General features: G+C 41.3%; 1 protein-coding gene across 2 annotated transcripts; it reads left to right on the plus strand.

Annotated features, from left to right (window-relative positions):
- Nucleotides 1–1,722: 1,722 nt before the first annotated feature.
- On the plus strand, nucleotides 1,723–19,705 carry ASNS (asparagine synthetase (glutamine-hydrolyzing)). 2 transcript variants are annotated; one of them, XM_056334447.1, is made up of 12 exons: nucleotides 1,723–1,879; nucleotides 3,026–3,309; nucleotides 5,537–5,774; nucleotides 7,252–7,437; nucleotides 7,763–7,864; nucleotides 10,536–10,663; nucleotides 11,438–11,564; nucleotides 12,936–13,042; nucleotides 13,380–13,480; nucleotides 15,906–15,987; nucleotides 16,231–16,386; nucleotides 17,805–19,705. In XM_056334447.1, the coding sequence occupies exons 2-12, from the start codon at nucleotides 3,061–3,063 to the stop codon at nucleotides 18,012–18,014; spliced, it is 1,686 nt and encodes a 561-aa protein (XP_056190422.1). In that variant the 5' UTR covers nucleotides 1,723–1,879; nucleotides 3,026–3,060; the 3' UTR covers nucleotides 18,015–19,705. The 2 variants fall into 2 exon arrangements, with proteins under 2 accessions (XP_056190422.1, XP_056190423.1); XM_056334448.1 differs by having other exon boundaries at nucleotides 1,793–1,879; nucleotides 3,041–3,309.
- Nucleotides 19,706–20,767: the final 1,062 nt, after the last annotated feature.

Consider the following 20,767-nt stretch of genomic DNA (forward strand, 5'->3'; position numbering starts at 1 on the left):
AGAACATCACTTAATGTAAAGGGACTGTAATGGGCTACTTAGCAATAGTAGAGAAAAGGCTAGAAAATGGCAGTTATTACCTGCTCTGTTGTAACTACCGAACAGTAACACTGTCAATGTTTAAAAACAGATTGTGTGTAGTTATTTCTGCCTTTAGTCCCATCGACCCCATTAAAATAGGGGATTAAACATGCAAGACAGTAAAATGCAGCAGTTATCCCCAGTTTTTCAAAGTGATACTAAAGAGGAGAATAAATACATGGCTGCTACCTGGTGTGCCCTAAGGATGCAGACATTAATGAGAGCTTAAGAGGTTTTGCTCTTCCCTGGCTGTGTTTGCCCAACCTTACCAGGCCACTTTCTGCAAGTTGCTTCTCACCCTCTCTGCTCCAGTTTTTCCATGAAAAGATTCTTATTTTACCAAGTGCTTTGTGACTTACTATCGTAAAGCTTCATATGAAATCTAGTTATGAACCAGGAACTGCTCATAAAATGAAAATGTCCAGACAACAACTTAAGCCTGATCAGACTTGTCCAAAAATCTTTTCCTGTGTGGACAGTAAAGATGTAAAGAAGTAAAGATGTAAAGAAAAGCTGTTTACAAAAGTTTTTGACAAAAAAAAACCCAAACAAAAAAACCCAAAAGAACCAACCAGAACAACCTAGATTAATACAATGTTTGTCAATTATTTCTTGTAATTTTCTAAAACGCACAATTTGTGACATTTAGATCTCTGGGAAAAAAACCCCAAGGTATAAGGGGTTGCCCAGCACGACCACTAGTCTGTGAGCGGTGACTCGGTGTGCCATTGCGTGTGCTGAGGACTGTGGCACCTGCAGGCTGCCCACAGCCTTGCCTCTGCCAAGGCCGGCCCTGTGCTCAGGTGAAACCGTGCCGCACAGAAGCCTCCTACATCTATTCCTGGTCAGCACTGAGGTCTACTTCTCGTGCATAGCACGCTTCGACACATTTTTCTTTCTAAAGCCTAAAAATCGCCGTTTAACAGCTTCTTAAAGGTCCTTTTAAAATTCTACACACAGACCACAGTTAGTTATTGCTGACAGTCTGCATAACCTGAAGAACTTTATGCACCACCGCACTGCAGTTTGACATTAAGTCTGCTGAAGCGAGCTGTGAAAGCACACTGCACGCAAATTACTGATGGCTCTCAGAAGTATGTGTGGAGAATTAAGGTTTGTATTCAGCACTTCACATCCTCGCCTTCAGAGTTGAATTTCATTCACTTTAGCACTCTCAAAGGCAGAACTGTCCGATAACGAAGTTCAGGTAGGCATCAAAATCCTTTCGTACCCCCCGCGTCTATTATCCAAACACGAGTTTTACACAGCAAAACTCAAAGTCCTCAGTAAACGCTTCCAAAGGCGCAACCTTTGCCAGTGCTCTCTGCCAAACCCAACAAAGCAGCTTTGAAGCCGCCGCACGCCGGTGCCCCAGCGCTCCTCGCTGCGCATGATGCAAGGCGCGGCTGGGGCAGCCTTCCAGGGCCGGGGTTCTGCCGGCGGCGAGCCGCCCCCGCAAGCCCGGCAAGGCCTGCCGGCGCCCGCTCCCACCGCGGCCCGGAGAGCCGGCACACCCCGGGCTTCTCGGCTGCCCGCCAGCCCCCCCCGCCGGCTCCCCCCGCCGCGGGCCCCCCCCGCCGGGGCCGCGGGGAACGGCCGCGGAGCGGGCCCAGCCCGGCGCGTGCGGGCAGGCCGCGGCCCGGCCGGCGGCGCGAGGCGCTGCATGATGAAACTTCGCGGCGGGTTTCACCAGAGCGGCGGAGGGGGCGGGGGCGGGGCCGGCCCGGCGGGAGGCGCCTGCTTCATCACCCGCGGCCGCAAGGACGGCGGCTCTCCTTGTGCCGGCGGAGGGGACGGGGTAAGCACCGGGGCGAGCGGCGGCTCCCGGGCGGCGGGGCCGATCGGTGGGGCGCCGCCGGGCTGGCGGGCCCGCAGCCGCGCCGGGCCGCCTTCGGGGGCGGGCGGCCGGTACCTGGCCTCCGCCGTTCCCGCCGGCGCCCTCAGCCCGCGTGGCCCCTCCGCGCCTTGCCCCGGATCGTGAGGGGGCGCCGGCGGCCCCGAGGGGCTCGGCAGCCGCTGGAGGAAGGGGCGGCCGTGGCGGGGGGGGGGGCGCCAGGGACCCTGCCCCGGGTGGCTGCGGTGGGCTGCTGGGGGCGCCGCGGGCAGCGTGGAGCACCCGGAAGCCGCCCCAGGTAGCGGAGAGCCCCGCTCCATGTGCCGGGGCTGCGCTCCCCAGCGCCATCGCTTGTCAGGCGAGACCGGCGTGGAGGGGGCGACACGGGTCCCCTCGGCGCGCCTCCGGTGGCCGCGGCGCTGTAGGCTCTGTGGCCTTCCGAACCCTGATGGCAGCGTGCGGCTGAGGCTGGGGACCTCCAGCTCCAGTGATGGCGCAGGGGACCTCAGCCTCAGCCCTCCTCTACCGTTAGGGGGGGTCGGAGAGCCGCAGGGCCCGCCTGCCGCCCCGGGGAGCCGTGCCGGGGCCGCGGGAGGCTGCCGGCGGGGCGCGGCGCGGCACCCACGCTGCTCCCTCCACGCCTGTCTCACCGGCACCACCCGTGGCGCTGGGGGGGGCGGGCCTAAACCCTCCCTGTGTCAGTATGAAGCCGTTGCCCCTTATCGTGTCGCTACAGGCCTTGGTCAGAAGCCTCTCTGACCCTTTCTTACAAGCCCCCTTTATATACTGAAAGGACAGTTAACGTTTCTGCTGAGGTCGTGTTACTTCAACAGATCGCATGCAATGCCGGTAATGATTCGTTCCATTTGTGCTCAATAAAACAATCGTAGGTAACCTCAGTGTGCCTAAAGGTAAATTTAAGCCTAATTTCTCGCCGGCCAAAGGTTGCTTTGTGTGTTCTGGGCACACCAGGTTTTACCTTGTGTTAAGTAAAGTCTGCTCTTCTCTTACCGGTCCTCTTGACAGTTAAATGATTAATAGCCTGCGTTTATTATCTGTCTTTTCTAGGTGTCAACTCTTGCTTATAACATCCGTGTCTTTATTGAACAGGTTTTCCACTTTCAGGTAGACCCAACAGCCTCACGATGTGCGGTATCTGGGCCCTGTTTGGGAGCGATGAGTGCCTCTCTGTCCAGTGCCTCAGTGCCATGAAGATAGCACACAGGGGTCCCGACGCATTCCGTTTTGAGAACGTCAATGGATTCACCAACTGTTGTTTTGGTTTCCATCGCCTTGCCGTTGTTGATCAGTTATATGGTATGCAGCCTATCCGGGTGAAGAAATTCCCATATCTGTGGCTGTGTTACAATGGAGAAATCTACAATTTCAGACAGGTAGGTGTTGTATGGATCATACAGCATTTTTATTTTTTTAAATTTTATTTTATTTTTTTTCAAAACTAGTAGATACTCAGAAAATCTTCAAAATGTGGTGGACTAGAATATCAGGAAAAATTTTAAAAGTTATAAAATGACTAGTATTTAAAAGGCAGTAAGTCATCTTGATAAGCTGTGAATCTGATGGCTTAGTAACATACTTAGTCTTTAATACTAACAAAACCATTTTTTTAATTGACAAGGAGGGCAGTAAGTATTTATATCTTTGGGTTTGATCACCTTAAAATAATGATGCGTTCTTCATTATCTCTTGGGGAGGGGAATTCCAAGCCTCTTCCTCCCCTTCTCTATAATGCAAATGCTTTTAGACCATCTTGCTCTTCAGTTATTTGGGGTTGTTCTTTAAGCTGGTATTGCATTTTTATTTCTGCATATCTATCTAGATGGGATATGTCACTCATATTAATGTATGGCATGTATGCTTATGAATTTATAAAAGCAGCAAGAACTAGGGAGATGTTTCCAGTATACTACCAAAGTCCTTGTGTATCTGCAGCTTAAGGCAGATGCTTTGTGGGGTTTTTGAGAGCCATTCAAGTAAGTCTCTTGGGCACAAAACAAGCAGCAACTCTGTACTTACTTCCTAAAGCATCTGAATGTCCCTGATGGGCATGCTGCTCTGCAGAACATTGTCTGTGCGCCTCAGTCCCTGTGCTTGAGATGTTCATGCCACCTGTGTTACTTGTAAAGGGAGGCGATTCAAATCATCTAAATTTAGGGTATAAAGTGGCTTACAATTGTGACTGTGTCTGAATCATGCTGAAACTGAATGCTTAAAAGGAATCACAAACTGAGTGTGGTAGTATCAGAAACATACAAATAATGTGCTTAGTACTTCCAACATCACATTTTTGAAGTCAGTCAGGCTGCTGTCACTGATGTCAGTGATATCAGTACTATCATTGGGAATTTTACAGAATAGGCAGGAGATACTTCCTCGTTCCCCCCTGCCCCCAATCTTCAAGTATCTGGCTGTTTGAAAGGTGAGATGCACTTTGCCCTGCCCACGTGAAATCTGTTGTACCAATGCGTTGTGGTTCTGCTGCTGTTGAAAGCAGTAAGAATTACTTTCAGTCCTGCAACACGCACAGTCCTAAGGGGACTTTAATTATGCAAAACTTGCTATCTGCAGGATTTTGTTCAGTTCTCACTACATTATGTACCTTCTTTCTTCAAAAAGAGATTTTTCTTTCAGGCTTGTGGCTGAAACCTACCTGGGAAAGGATCGTTGGTGAAACAGGTGCCTTGTTTAGGGCAATGACTAGTTATGTTAATATTGACTCAATTTGATCCAAGACTACCACATAAATAACAATTAAGCCCAAAGAACTTCAGCTAGAAGGCTGATAACTGATTTGGGGGGGGGGGGCGGTGTTCTTGGCTTGTTAGTGTTTTATTCAAACCCCCTCTTTCCCACTGTCTGGTAGATACTGAAAGGACTTTAAGAGTAGCACCACAAGAACATGAAGAGTATTTGGTCTGACAGCTAATTTCTTCTTCCCCCACTCCATCTGCACAGGCAGAGTGAGAAGGTTAGTTTGAGGAATGGAGCAAGATTAGGCAGAAAGAAATTATCTGTGCATAAAAGAAAAACCCACTGAGGAATTGCAGTGACGGCATAAGTAAACCAAAGTACTTCAGAAATAAACGTTGCAGAGATGTTACCGGTGTCTTTGTGCTTTGGGGCAGGGTGAGGCTTATGTAAATGTTGTTATTATCTGATAAGAAAGTGGCACCCAGTGATTTGAGTCTACAATAAATGATGTGTCTGTTTCTGGTCATCTTCTAGAAGCAGTGGCTGACTGCTTCTGCCATTTGTCTGTGGGAGATGGGGACGCTAGTACTTATGAAGACCAGGGTCAAGGGTTTGCAGTTTGACATCCTCAGATAGAAATGTATCTCTGAAATCTTGCCACAATGTGACTTCTTAAGACTGCAAAGTCAGTCTGAGTTGTCTGAGAGATGATCCCGGGTAATACTTCAAAACACAGAAGTATAATTTCCTTCTTTGGCGGAAATGTTTATATAACTTTTGAACTGTGATTTTACAAAAAAAAAAGCTTTCTTATTAAACAATTACATGAATGGTGTTGGTTTTTCAATTAATAAGCAGTCAGTGTTTGCAAATGCTTATTCATGGGTTTTCTTTATATTTTTTTCTTAGTTGCAGAAGCAGTTTGGATTTGAATATCAAACATTAGTGGATGGTGAGGTTATCCTTCATCTTTACAACAGAGGAGGAATAGAACAAACAGCATCCATGCTAGATGGTGTATTTGCTTTCATCCTTCTGGACACTGCAAACAGAAAAGTGTTTCTGGGGAGAGATACTTACGGAGTCAGACCACTGTTTAAAGTGCTGACTGATGATGGATTTTTGGGTGTCTGTTCTGAGGCAAAAGGTAAAATCAGTTGTGTTTAGTGCCTAAATAATCTTAGCTGTTGCTGTCGGAGACAAACTTCTTTTTCAGGCTTTTCTTTAAGTGTGAAGAGAAAGTGAACTTTAAGTTCAGTAATAAATGAACTATATTTAGTAGTATGAGAACTACACATTATTAAAACAAAAACCATAGACAGTATACCTCTTAAGATGTTTAATTGTCCTTAATATCGCTAAAATAACTTGCTTATTAAATTTTATAATTCTGTGTTCTGAAATCATAGCAGTATTGAGCCCAAGATGTTTTATATTACCCAAAAGTTAAATGTAGTCTATAGAGTTAGGCTAGATTTATGCTACAATAAATTATATTAGAATTTGTTCCTGGTGCTCCTTGGTGAACTGAGAAATAATGCCACAGGAACTGCTAATCTGTAAAAGCCAAGAATTTTAAAACCCTACAGAAATTTCCTGCATCATTGGGTAGTTTTCTAGTGACAGTTAATTTATTTACGGTGATTTTTGTCCTTTGAGATGACACATTCACTACTCTTCTCTTTTTTTTTTTTTTTTTTTTTTTTTTTCCCTTCCTCATTTTTTTTAAGTAATTATCTCTAGTTTTGACGCTTGTATTAACAAATCCAAACAGTGCCAAAAGGGACTTTTTTGCCTAAAATGCACTTTGGCTAAAACTGACTTTTACAATTACTTGTGTGTTTCCCATTTACTGTATGTCAATTTTATTATCTGACTCCAATCTAAGTTGACTTCTCTGACAGTAGTACTATGTACTAGTACTGAAAGCTGTACCATTCTGCTTCTTGGGAAGGAGGAAGGGAAGTGAAAGTTCTAGGGACTGTGTCCTGTAACCATTGCAGTGAATTAGTGGTCCCTCTCTAACAGCCATTCAGCATTGTAGAGTTCCTCAAGGAGCAATCAGGTGACCAGCAGGTGCAAAACATGCTTTTTCACAAGAGGATTGGAAATGACATTTGTCTACAAGCCTGATTCTTGGCATTCACTAGCAATGGTGTAGATCAGTCTGGAACTGATGATTTCTATTAAGCAATTGCTTCAGTGATGTAGTTTTATTACAAATCCTTTGTTAGCTTGACTACACTTAATAACTCATTTTGTATTTAAAATTAATTGTCATTTGAGTTCTCATAAACATATTACACCTTGACCTGGATATTATGTAGTCAGTTTGAAAAGTGCTCTTCTCTTCATAAAGCTCATAGGGATAAATTGCTGCTCACCAATTAGTAAAACTTGCTGACTTCCTTTCTCTACTATCTGCCTCAGCTTGAGATGGTCAGATCTATGTGTGCAACCTGCCAGAAGCAGAATCATTCTTTAGCCAGGGCAAACTCCAAGTCGGAATGATGTTTTTTAATACCAAATTTAATATCTGGAGAAAATATTTGTATATTGCAACTATCAAAGTAAAAAACTGTTTTGTTTTGTTTTTCCCCCTCCACCCCCTCTTTTCTCTGTAGGACTTATCAACTTAAAGCATTCCACATCCTTGTGTCCTAAAGTGGAACCATTTCTCCCGGGTCATTATGAAGTGTTGGATTTAAAGCCCTCTGGCAAGGTTGTATCGGTGGAATTAGTAAAATTTCATAGCTATAAAGATGAACCACTCCACGTTGCCTATGATACAGTGGAAACTCTGCCTTCAGGTAGTACAGCAAAGCATTTGCTACTTACTCTGATTAAAAAGTGAAAAAAAATATAATCTTTGTGTATAAAATTTGCCTTGATTGGTTTAAACAAGTGCTATTTAAATAAAAAACCCTGGAAGAACATTTATAATGTAGGGACTTAAGGACTGCTGGTTTTGTAGGCGATCATGTACAAAGATGAATTTGCATGCTGTCATTATCAAAGGAAATCCAGACAAACATCTTTGTTTCCTAATAGCATAATCCAACAAAATCTAAGTAATGCTTCTTGGAATGTTCCCTGCCCCCCCCCCCCCCCCATCTTCTTTTCTGTTCTGGACAGGCTTTGATCTTGAAACAGTGAAGAGCAACATCCGTATTCTCTTTGAAAATGCTGTTAGAAAACGTTTGATGGCTCACAGAAGGATTGGTTGTCTTCTGTCAGGTAAGTAGCAAGAATCACAATGTTTCTGTATCTTCTTTTTTGCCCATCCTCTGCTAGTTAGAGGAAGGTATACTGGCTGTTCTGCTGTGATGCACCTGAAGTGATCTGAATCTTCATTTGCTTTATAAAGCAGAGTACTTGTTAATTTGTTATGAAGTTTTCCAGTTTACAAATATCTTGAAAGTCTTACGCTTTTAAAGCTTACTGTGGGCTGCAGTGTTGGCCTGTTGAGACACTAACCATTTTTAACTAAGACAAAAGAAATACAATATTCTTACTTAAAAATCACCCAATATGTACTTAAATATATGAGAATTATGCTTAGGTAGGTGTCTAAAAAGAAAATGTAATTATTATATTCACTTTGCACAGATTCAGCATAGAAAAAAGCCTTAGCGTGTTTCATATCCCTGTAAAAAGTGAAGTTCCTGCTTGTCGCCTTCTTTGCTTTAGCCTCTATCCTAGACTGCCCTTGTTTTACCAAATTACAGGGGACCATCCAGACCAAAATGATTTGCTACACTCTTTTTCTCAGGCGAGGTAATAGCAAACAACCTACTGTACCACAAGCTAACTTAGCTGATCAGTGTTGTGAGCTGGTGGTTCAGTGTTGCAGAGGTACTTTACAGAGGTAAGGCTTTGTAGCTGTGGGACTGACATCTTATTTACTGTGGGTTTGTGCTTAGAGTTCTGATATGCTGTTCATGCATTCATTGAACATGAGTAATCACACTCATTTATCATAAACTCTTAACTGCCTAGGAGATACTCTTGGACCATTTCCTTACTGTGGCATCATAAAAAGAAGGAAGGGTGTAAATGAAATGGGGAGATATGCAGAGTTGCAAGATCCCAGCTTCAGTAAAAACCTGTTCAAATCCCAAATCTCAGATACCAAATTAGAAGGCAGTCACCAGCTCCTCAGATGCATATGCAGAATGTGTTAGTAGCAAAATTAAGTGCCCGTGAGTATCTCGGTGTTTCACAATTTTGAGTATGCTTGGAGCATCACAGTTGGAGAAATGCTCTTGGTTCCAATTATGGAGGGAGTTCTGCAACTTCACAGTTAGAACTCATGTTTTGATTTTCTTGATTTCCACATCCTAAGCTCTTGGTTTGATTTCTGTGCTCTCTTCTCAGACTGCCTGTAACTTCTACAGATTTTTTTTTTACAAGGTAGCGTGCCCACAAAGGGGATCAGGGTGGCAATAGATGCTAATGTATTCAGCTTAAAAAACACATGCAGACTGTAGGAAACAGAGAAGACTCTTTTGGCTCCTGCTTGTAAGAACTGCAGGCAGGTGTGAGAGAACAGATACTGTGTTTTGCTCAGTACTTCAGAGGGGAGCAACAAGGAGAACTAGTCAAGGATTAGCAGAGCTAGCTCATGAGAATAAGAAGATGAAGCCTTCCAGGCAGCTTGTGCATCTCTTGATTTTATTTTGTGTTGGTTTTCCCAACTGTTCAAACCTTCCCACTGTCATCCTCTTGAGAAAGGAGGAAAAAAAACCCCAAGAATCTCACTAGTGAAACTTTTCTCTTTGAAGTGATGTTGAAAAAATTAATTCCACTCAAAATGTGTGAAACATACTTTTGAAAAATTATTGGGGAATAGTGGAATCCGTACACTAAATGCGCTGTTCTTTTACTTAATTCTTTTTTATCCAAACAGCAAACCAAAAAAATTTACATGGTTCTGTTGACGTGCGGAATTAGCCTCTATAACTCGAAAGTTATAAAGTAGGTATGTTTATTGTGCGCAGATGCACGGGGGATCGCTTGCTCCTCCACAAGCGTGCATACCCAAAGTGACGAACCATCTCACATTTATACAATGAACAAATGAATATTCAATTAACGCCTATACATATTCGTTACCTAAACCCCGCTTCGTATGTTAATTAGCTTATCAGTCCGTTTCCTGGAATGTGGTGGTCTTGCAGGTTTGTAGGTGATTCATGTTCTTGTGACCATCCGATCTTCTTCAGGTGATTGTGACCACCCAATCTTTTCCAGCAAGGAGACTTAGCACTCCCTCCCTCTAGACAGCATTTGAATGTCTCTCATCTTTTCTTATTCTCTTTTAAATAGCCCCTTTGTTAGAGGAAGAAGGGCAGGCGTCTCCCTGTCTCCCCTTTGTTAGAGGAAGAGGGGCAGGCTCTCCTCAAAACTGTAGTTGTCACCCCACCCATGACTAGTCACCATACCCACATTCCTTAAGCAGACACATACAATCACAATCCGTGTCCATTATCCCCATTTCACATTATTTCTCCATATCACTGTCAGTGGACTATCAAATGTGTAGGTAAGAAGAGGATAAGGGAGCAGTTTTGAAATGGAGAATAGATCCTATTATAGTGGAGTTGAGAAGGAGCATGTTCTGTAGTAGTACAATGTTTTTAGAATATTTTCTGTGTATCTTAAGGGTTTTCACTGATGCTCCTGACACCAAAAGTACTAACAACTATTACTGAAGACGTTCCACTGAAGTTGCCTGATTCTGTTGTTAAGCAGAGGTAAATGTGTACACGTACAAGAAATACCTTGGATTTGCACAGCTTAAAAATGAAGCCCGCTCATGAGATTCCACTATCAAGATTCAGTGTCCTTCAGCAGAAACAAAAAATACCCAAAAACCACCTAACCAAATAATTTGTTTTGTTGGCAGGAGGCTTAGATTCCAGCTTGGTTGCAGCTGTTCTTCTGAAACTGATGAAAGAAATCAACATCAATTATCCATTACAAACCTTTGCAATTGGAATGGAAAACAGTCCCGACTTACTGGCTGCCAGAAAGGTATAGTAAAGCATTGCTTTCAGTTTGTTCTGAGCTGCTGAATGCTAAACGGTGCATGTTAATGGTGCTAACTTCATGGTATGGTATTAATAGTAACGCTGAGTATTCATTTATTGCTAATGTAAATCAGTTTGCAGTAAATCATTTAGTACGCTATTTGCTGCTCAGTTAAACCTTACAAAAGAGATAATTCAGTCTTAACTGTTCTCTCTTGCATTTGGAAGACTCAGATGGGCTCGCATTGCATTTTTACCAGAACGAAGGTACTTTCAGAGTTGTCTTTAATTCTCCCTCTGGGTTTTAAGGTAAATCTCCATGCCATGGGTCCTATGCCACAGCATTTATGTATATGTTAAATATTGTAAGTTAATCATCAGCTTTCTGAATTAAGAGCCTTGAACAAATTGTTTGACACCTGAGGTACCCTTTAGGTATTGTTACTGCTTTTGAGCTACTTGTTCTCTTCAGGGCAAATATCTGAAGTATTTAGAGCCTCTACAGATTCTGTTGTGCTTTGGACAAGCAGCTGGATGGTCTGTTGTAATCATGGTTAAACACTAATTAGGGAGACTGCGTTCCCTCTGGTGAATGTACCACTGCAAGTCAGAGGGGCTGCTACAGTATCCTCTTTTCTTGGCCTAATGTCATAGGGTTCTCACTGGCAGAAGGAAATCAGTGCTTTCACTCAGTGTGTGTGTGTGTGTTAAACACAACGTATGTTTAAAAAATGTTTTAATTGAAAAGCAATACATTATTGTGACCTTCTACAAACAGGTGGCAGCACATATAGGCAGTGAACATCATGAAGTAATATTTAATTCTGAAGAGGGAATTCAGGCAATAGAGGAGGTTATCTTCTCCTTGGAAACCTATGATATAACAACAATAAGAGCGTCTATTGGTAAGATCTTTTTAAAAGAACAGTCTTTGCTTTATATCACTCAAAATTTTATGCAAAATCATGTAGTCATCTGCTAGATCCTTTAGCTGTTGCAGAACCTCGGAACTGGGACTCAGGTTCTGCTCCCTCTGGTACCACACTGAGGCAAAAACGATTATTAGTTTCAAAGTCACCAACTGTACAAAACAATTGTCAAGAGCTGTTCCTGAAGCTTTGGAATGAAAAACAAGTTACATGAAGAAGAAACATTAGATCTACAAGTCTAGGTTTTCTGCTTTGATAAGTATAAATCTTGGAGGAAGGGGGAAAATTTATAGGTTATCTGAGGTACTGAATGTTGTTATAGCAAAACCGTTATAATTACCCTTTCCTTGCATAATTTTAATACAAAAGTGAAGTATTTCTTGTCACCCTATGGTAATGTGTGCTCAAGCCAGGTAGACTTCTTACAACATATGTGTGATTCTGAGAAATGAAGTCAGTCACCAGCAGCTTCTTACAAAGGTTTGCCAGCCTCGTAAGGGTGAAAAAGCCTAATCCAATGTGACCTTCTGTGTATTGCTAACTGATACTTTACCCAGTTAATCTTGTGTCATCCTAAAACTGCGGGGCGGGGTGGGGGTGCGTGTGAAGTTAGTAAGGCGAATAGGCAACACAGTTTTGAAAACCTAGGTTCCTGCGTGGAATTTGATACATGAAGATAGGATTTTACAATGTTAAATATTGGAAGTCTTTCTTTAAAAAATAAAGCCAGCTTTTCATCTACCATCTTTCTTTGTGATTGCTGCTTACTATGAAAAATAGTGAACTAGATCATTTTCATTAGATCTCTAATACCTTTGATATAAAAGCATATTGTTTGGAAAGATGCAATGAGGAGAAGGCATAATTCTGGTTAATAAATAATTCTTTTAAAAAAAACCTGAAAAAAAAGGCTTCATCCTGTTCAACCCACAGTGGCAGAGAGTTAAACAGCAATTTCTGCTGGTAGTTTTGTTCTCCAAAGCCAAATGGTTTGTTCAGGACTGCTGGATTAATCATGTGCTTAATTTCAAACTGAGTCAGAACAGCTCCTCTTTGTGTTCCCATGGGAATCCTCCAGTGTTCCCAGGATTACAGACAGACACGTGTTTCTGAGATTTTGAGGGCTAAGTGTAACTACACAGTTTAGATATACTTGCAGCACTCTAGTTAATATGGCTGTTGGTGGCTTTAAATGACAGTGAGCTGTTATTTTAGTGTATTGCAATTCTTTGCTACAGAAAAAAGTAGTGTAGGAGAGAAACTTCTGAAATACTAAATTTAAAACTGTTAGCTGTATATAGCATCATACACGTAGCTGTATTTTAGTAATTTTATACTTTTTTTAAGGTATGTATCTTGTCTCCAAATATATACGGAAGAAAACGGACAGTGTGGTCATTTTTTCAGGAGAAGGGTCAGATGAGCTGACACAAGGATATATATATTTCCATAAGGTAAATATATTCCCTACACAGGAAGCCTGCTTGTTCTCTCCTTCAACAGAAAATCTCTATAGAGGGTTCAAGGTGTGATGTTTGAGGGTTGTCACAGCTGTATATTTATTGAGACATTCTCTTGAGGTGGCATAAATTCTGAGGGATTTAAGTTAACCATCTAAAAAATAACTTTTTTGAACTTCAAAAATTCCTGATACTGTTATTTCTTGTATGTAGTCTTTGATAATTCTGAGATCACTCAGTGACCATGACACCTCAAACACAGGACAGCAAGTAACGGTTCCCTCACTGCAGCTGTTTCAAGTCTGTGCTATACACATATGTCTGGTTACAGGCACCATCTCCCGAAGAAGCTGCAGAAGAGAGTGAGAGGCTTTTGAAGGAGCTGTACTTGTTTGATGTACTTCGCGCAGACAGAACTACTGCAGCACACGGGTAACTTCTTGGATCCTGGGGACTCATGTAATTCCAAACCCTAAGAAGATCTTAAAAGTCCTGCTGCTGTTGAGGAAATTATAGCAGTTAATTGTTGACTTGTTCTTCCTGTTTGAATTACAAAGTGATTCAGAATATTGTGATGCTGGATAATTTTATTCCTACTGTCTGGGTCTAAACTACTCTAAGATGATCATCGGTCTTCAGAGTAGTAGTAGCAAATAGGGTGCACTCCCATGCTCTGCTTGAGCTCTGTATCTTAACTCAAGACACCACCCACTTTGGCAGAACAGGCATTGCTAATGTTCCAGGTATGCACAGACACTCGGGGTTCCCTGTGCTCTCAATGGATGGGAAACAGCCTGAGGGCTCACAGTCCAAAGGGCTGGCAAGTCTGCTCTTCAGAGTTATCATCAATCGCATTTCTGTTCTAAACCCTACTAGACAAACTTACTATTGTGAATGCTACGGACAATGTTTTAGTAAAGAGTTTCAGCAGATGAGCAAAGACAATGGATTTGGGTGCTGTTTCTGAACAGTAAGATAGAGGAGGAATGAATCTGTGAATCTGATTTCATTTGCTTGCAGTACCTCTTGATTAATTGGATCTGTTTAGAGTAGCTTTTGATTCTGAAGCAAAAGACGCCTGGGGGTTTGTATCCCAAGATGAAATTGAAGTTGTAGCCTAAAGGAATTTGAGCAACAGAAAACCACACTGTAAAATTTAATCCAGTCTTCTGTGACTATAGGGCCCACTTTGTTGCCGGCTGAGCATTTGTCTGGGATTGCGCACTAGTCTTTATAGAAGCAGTGAATTAGAAATACAAATATGCAGAGTTAAGGAAGGAAGGCAAAATTGTATTTGACTTTGGGTTTTGTTGATGTTGAAACAAAGAAGAATCAAATCAGTATGCATATGAAGAATTAAAAAAACAAAAAAGTTTGTGCATTGAGTTGGGTAGCTGACTGTACTGAAGAGATGTTAGGATAAAGTCTGTGTGACTGATACCTTAAAGAATTACCAAATTGTACACTGCAGAAAATAGCACTATTTTACTAAAGAAATATGTGAATTAAAAGGAGAATATTGTTGGGAAGCTGGATATAGATGAGAAAAAGTTGGTACCTTTGGCAAAGCAAGCGACTTACCTATTGGGAAACTTTCACTGTACATGATGCTGCCATATGACTTACCCCGTTATGTTTCTCTTTACTATATAAAAGATGGACACAGTGCAGGAGACCTGCCATTTCCCTCAGAATTTTTTTTTTTTTTGTGCTGGAAAGGTTGGCTGCATATTCAAAGCTGTTTAATATCACACTGCTTTTCTTTGGAGAGTTGCCATTTCTTGAAGAGAAGCTGGGGTCAGCTTCACAGCTCTGATAGGAAGAAAGAACCCTTGTATCAACATATTAAAACTGAACTTAAGTTCAGATTTATGCAGAAAAGGACAGGAATTAAGAGTAGAGAGGAAATTATTAAAGTACCTTTATCAGTTAGAAAAAAAAAATAACTGTAGGGAAAGACTTGCAATGCAACTATTGTCAGTATATGTGGAAATTGAGCCTCAGTACTTGATTGCTAAATGATAATGCTTTTTTTTTTAGGTAAAGAAGGTGGGTACTATCTGAAGTATTGATGCTTTTTATCAGAAGAGAAGCTACAGAGACAGTGAAATTACTAGAATGCAGTATAAAGTCTGCATTTGACTTCGAAGCTGGGCAGCATGTCTCTTGAGGAAGCACTGAGAGGGGTTCTTCCTACTGAAGACACAGTTACTGTAATCTTATTTGTTGCCTCCAGTGTCCTTAGAAGCCATGGTGTGCATAAGAGAATATAAGCAGGAAGACTCCTATGTGTCTATTTGCCACTGGTATAGGAGAGAACTTGTGCAAATGCTGCAGGATCAGTAGTCAATAACTTAATGGTGTCGATGTGGACTCCTTTTCATTGTTTCTTGAAAACACAAACAAACATGGATTTCAGAAATTGTAGCAGAAATCTTTGCTTGGTTCTGTGACACCTTTACAAATGCTGATGCAAATTCCAGTGAGTGACTTGGTAGTTCTCTGGGGGCAAAAGGATTTTTTTTTTGCTTACATGTGTTTTTGCTTACATGGTACAAAAATTGTTGCAAATCCTGCAGGACTGTAGTCTTGAAATTCGTTGTACTACAAGCTGTCCAGCAGGTGGCATCATAAATCATTGAGGTCTTTATTTAATCTGTGCAGACCATATACGTAACTTTATAAACTGCTAAATTAAATGTAGATAGTAATGAATATGCAAGTGAATTTTCTTCCAAGTAAAAGCAGAAAACCTTGTGTTTGTGAAATACAGGGAAAGCTTGGAGGTTATGGAATTTGTAAGTAGATGACTTGTTGGATTAATTCAGTATCTCTTCTATTTATTTCCCCTGTTTAGTCTTGAACTGAGAGTACCATTTTTGGATCATCGGTTTACGTCTTATTATTTATCTCTACCAGCAGAACTGCGAACCCCAAAGGTATGTAAAACTAGGGTTGGACCCAAGTGTAAGCTCACAAATTCACTGATACGTGTTCTAAGCATGACCGAAGTGCTGAATTTAAGTCCTTTACTCAAAGTCAAGCACGTTCTTAAGTATTTCACTGGATTGTTGGGCTACTGGGAACTCTTTTCTGACCAGACCTTCGGAAAGGAAACAATTTCTTAAGTCTTTCTCCTGCAGTTCTCAAGACTCATGACATTGTTGTTGTTCTGCAAACAGAATGGAATTGAAAAACACCTTTTAAGACAATCCTTTGAAGATTCCAACTTGCTTCCCAAAGAAATACTCTGGAGACCCAAAGAAGCTTTCAGTGATGGTATAGCATCAATAAAGAAATCCTGGTTTTCTATTCTTCAGGACTATATTGATCAACAGGTACAATCATACCGCTTATTTTTCTTTTTTTTTTCCTTTATTTTTCTTTTTTTCCTCTTTATTTTTTTTTCCTCTTTCCCCCCACTTTTTTTTGTCTTTCACCTTTAAGTGTATTAGGTATGGCTGCCAAGGGGAGACAGCTCACCTGCTTAGCTGGGAGAGTAGATCTGGGTATGACAGTAACTTTGTGGTGGAGGGGCAAGATAAACTTAAAACAACAGTCCCCTCGCTATCGTGAGTTGTTTAAAGGCATTTAAAATCCTAGATACAAAGAAATGCTGGAGCCTGACAAAAATGACTGTGTAAGGAAAATGAACATCACTTAAGTATCTGGATTTCAAATTAGATTGTGTGTTGGCACACAATTTCTAGGTTACACGCAAAGCAGCTGCTTCAGCTGAAGGCACTTGCATGAACTTATTCGGCGGCTGAGTAACAGCATAATGACTTTATAATGTCCTTTCTTGTTCATGTCATTTGTTTTTCCAGCCATGCCTAGCTAAGCCCTTTTGCTTTTTAAAGCTTCTACTTGCATTGCTAACCAATGAAGACTTACAGCGCTTCAGCTTTGGACAAAGGATAATAATCTCTGGTGTACAGAGGCAATTTAATCATTGAGAGGAAAGAATAACACTCAATTTACACCAGAGCTCTGAGCTTTGTTGTGCAGAAATATGTGTAGTCAAGTCTGTGGACGGGTGCTTGTCTGTCCTACCACCAGCTGCTTGTTTCTCATTTTCTTTCTCTGTATCCATAGGCAAGAAAGTAGTTAGGTTGGGCAGCAGTGTTGTGCTGCCTGTGCCAAGCCTGTATTGGTGTAGTAGGGGCAAATTTTTTTCATGGCTGCGAGGAGTTACGACAGCATGTTGGCAGTGGAAGCTGCTTTAGAAATTGTCTCCTGGTGCAACTATTCGTCCTCCCTTTCTTAGCCAACTTAGCAACTGCAGGCATCTTTGCCTCTGCATCCCAGGTCTTCCATTGCAAAGAGCTTGGTTATACAAGCAAAGTCAACAGCTGTCCGTGAGCTGAAAAAAACCCCATGAAGCCACTTACGTAGTGCAAAAAGACTGCTTTAAGTTTTTTCGGTTGATTCACAGCAAAGAGTAGTATAGGAAAGAAGTTTTTGTGAGCCTACTAACAAAGGTGATTATAACCCAAACAGAAATGGGTTTCACATATAACACAGAGAGAAATATTAAAAGCACTGAAAATACTTACGTATTCATAGAGATCAAGGGAGCTTATGACCAAAATTCACCTGTTAGAAACCTCTGCCTGTAGAATAGACTTCTTTAAAAAAAAAAAACTATGGCCATTCAGTGGTGGGTGAATCCTTGCGTATCTTTAACTTGCAGCAAATTGACTTGTAAAAATTAAATGTATTTGTGCCTTAACTTGAGTTTTGCTTTTGTCTGTAGGTTGATGACCTTCTGCTGGAAAAGGCAGCGGAGAAATATCCTTTCAATCCTCCTAAAACAAAAGAAAGTTACTACTACCGCCAGATCTTTGAAAAGCACTACTCGGGGCAAAGCAGCTGGCTGCCCCACTACTGGATGCCAAGATGGGTTAAAGCTACTGATCCTTCTGCTCGCACGTTGAAACATTACAAGTCAGCTACCCAAGAATAGGCTGTTGAAATAATCCCTCAAATAAAAGAGCTGCAAGCAATCTGCATGCACTCTGCTTTAAAAAAAAAAAACAAACAAATTATGCAAACCTAAAGCTTAAGTGATCTTTAAGATGCATTTTGACAATGCTATTGGAAATAAGAGCTTTCTGTCGTTAGTGTACTATTAAAAATTCACCTGCTGTACCAAAACTTTGTAATTCAAAGGAAAATACTTTATTACCTTATTGGCAGCTCTGTTCCTTCTGTGACCTTGATTGTATTTATTTGCCTTGCAGTCATTTGATATATTTTAATGCGAGCTCTGTTTTGAGGACTTGAATAAGGCTAAGTGATGCAAACTGCTGCAGGCCCTCTGAGTGAAGAGGAATTTGACCCTAGCTATTTAGTGATTTCTGTTCCTGCCTGTGGGATTTGGATAGTTTGTCTATATTAGTCAATTCTGAATGTTTTTCTAAGCATTTCTAAGACCTTGGTCTGGTTTTCAAATGGTATTTAGATATTCATAGCTATGCAGAGATGCTTACTAGAGCTTATAATAGTGGTGGTGCTGGGTGTTACTTAATTAAATCAATGGGAATCTTACTCATTACTGTCAAGCCAACAGTTGGACCTTTTGAGTCTTGTAAATATACCAGCAGTCCAAAGGTATTGTGACTGTTAACAAAAAGCAGAACAGACAAGAGAAGCTGAGTTATGCCTTTGTTTCTGACTCAAGGGCTTCAATTTTTAAATGCATTTATTCTTGAAAATAGTGTTAACTAGGTGATGTTGTGTCAGTCCAGGTTGTATCAGTCTGATGGAACTTGCATGACTTAAGTATTTTAAGTCTTTTCACTTCCTGTGAGAGTTTTTCCACCTGTATGATGTAAAGGTAGACCATGTTGCTGCTCGCTTCATGTGGCCAGCTGTGTGGTGAAACAACACTGTTAGCCATAGATTTTAGTCAGACAAAGCATCACTGTGAAGACAATGGGATCAGACATCTTGCTTGGAAAAACGAGAAAAAAAAAAAAGCTTCTTCAGAAACCACAAGAATTTCTAACCCTTACTGAAAAACACATGCTTTACCCAGGACAACTTTTTATTAAGTACTTAGGCATGGGGGCTGCTTTTCTAAAGCTAACTTAAACATAAGGGTGGTCAAACAAGAAAGACGTGTGCTGCAGATTGACTTGATTAGCATCATGCTCTTTATGAAGACAGAAGTCTGTTTGTTGTCCTTTTTGACTAGGAAACCAAAGCCAATTGTTAATTAAAAGATAAAATATAAGCAATTCTGGTTTAAAATCTTCATAAACTGACTATTTATTATACCATCGTAATTCTGCATTTGAATTTCTATTCCAGAAACCTTACTGAAACCTCTCAGCGGTACTATAAAGCCCGTGAACTGTCTGGCTATGGCCAGTAGTGGCCATATTTTGACGTAAACTTGCACATACTAGTTATTTATAAATATATGATGAGTAAGGTAATACATTCCTGCAGCCTTCTTTACTTAAAGGCCATGTGCTTGTCTTTTTGGATTTCTTTGATGCAGTGAAGTATATTTTGATTTGGGAAAGGAGTATAGAGTATGTTGATGAGGTACTGATGTGTAAAGATAAGATTTACTGTTCACTGTAAACTTCCCAAGACAGAGATGATAAGAAAATAGCATTTGCCTGAAGTAAAAATAGACTCGACACATTTTGGGGTCATTACTCAAATCCACTTTCTGCTACCACATTGTCAAGTATTCAACAAAATTCACCTTAATTTTTTAAATTCCTGATATATGGAGCATTTATATAGACAAGGTCCTAGACTGGTGATCCTAGTTATTTTAGCTTTTTACTGACATGCAGAGGAAAAATACAGTTATTTCTGCCTTGTTCTTGTTAAAGGTATAAATGCTAGGGGTCTCAGGAGTGAAGACCTGTTCATTCTTTCTCCATGTATAGACTCAAATTATATAACCTTTTTGACTTCTGTCCCACTTTGTACTTTCTATTTTCTCTCTTTTTTTTTTTTTTTTTCTTTTTTTCTCCCCCTTTTTTTTTTAAGACAACTACGCCGGATCATCTGCCAGCTGCAGACATGTTTTTTGTCACAGGAAGGAATGGGATGCAGGTCCGGTGTGCAGCGCTATCTCGTCCAGTTGTACCTTTGATCTTTCTTCCCACGTGGTTGCCTCCTTTTCTTACTCTGTTTCTCTTGGGGAAAATTAAGTTGGACTGTCCTGACAGCTTGAGTAAGTTGGTTTGAGTAGTGTGTCAGAGGCGGGGATGGGGAATTAAAGTCAGTGGCCCACCTGGAAGGGAGGAGATGGAGAACTTGGCTTGCAGGACTGCTGAGGGCTGGGGGAGAGCCTGTAGGGTTCTGGCAAAGTGAATAAAATAGTGTGTATGTGTGTGGGGATTGATTTTTTTTTTTTTTTTTTTTTTTTTTTCTCTGGTCTGGATTGATGAAAGTATTAAATGTTGTTTTCACTGCAATCTCTCCCTCCTTTTAAAAGAGGAAGGAGGTAGTAAACAGTGTATCTTCCAAAGAGAGCACTGCTGTGCTCAGGTTGCTTAAGGTTGCTCAGTGGTGCCCCACACTCTTTAATAAAAAGCCTACCTGCTGTTTTCACCTCCAGTTAATTGGCTTGTGTTGGAGCTTCACTGTGTCCACATCAAAGTGTCCCTGACAGTGGCTCTCTAGAGAAGCTCCCCAGTACAGGGTCAGTATGTAAGAGACAGGGAACACTTGACAGGACTCTGGGGACTC

Source organism: Falco biarmicus, chromosome 4, assembly GCF_023638135.1.
Source record: "Falco biarmicus isolate bFalBia1 chromosome 4, bFalBia1.pri, whole genome shotgun sequence".
NCBI classification, from domain to species: Eukaryota; Metazoa; Chordata; class Aves; order Falconiformes; family Falconidae; genus Falco; species Falco biarmicus.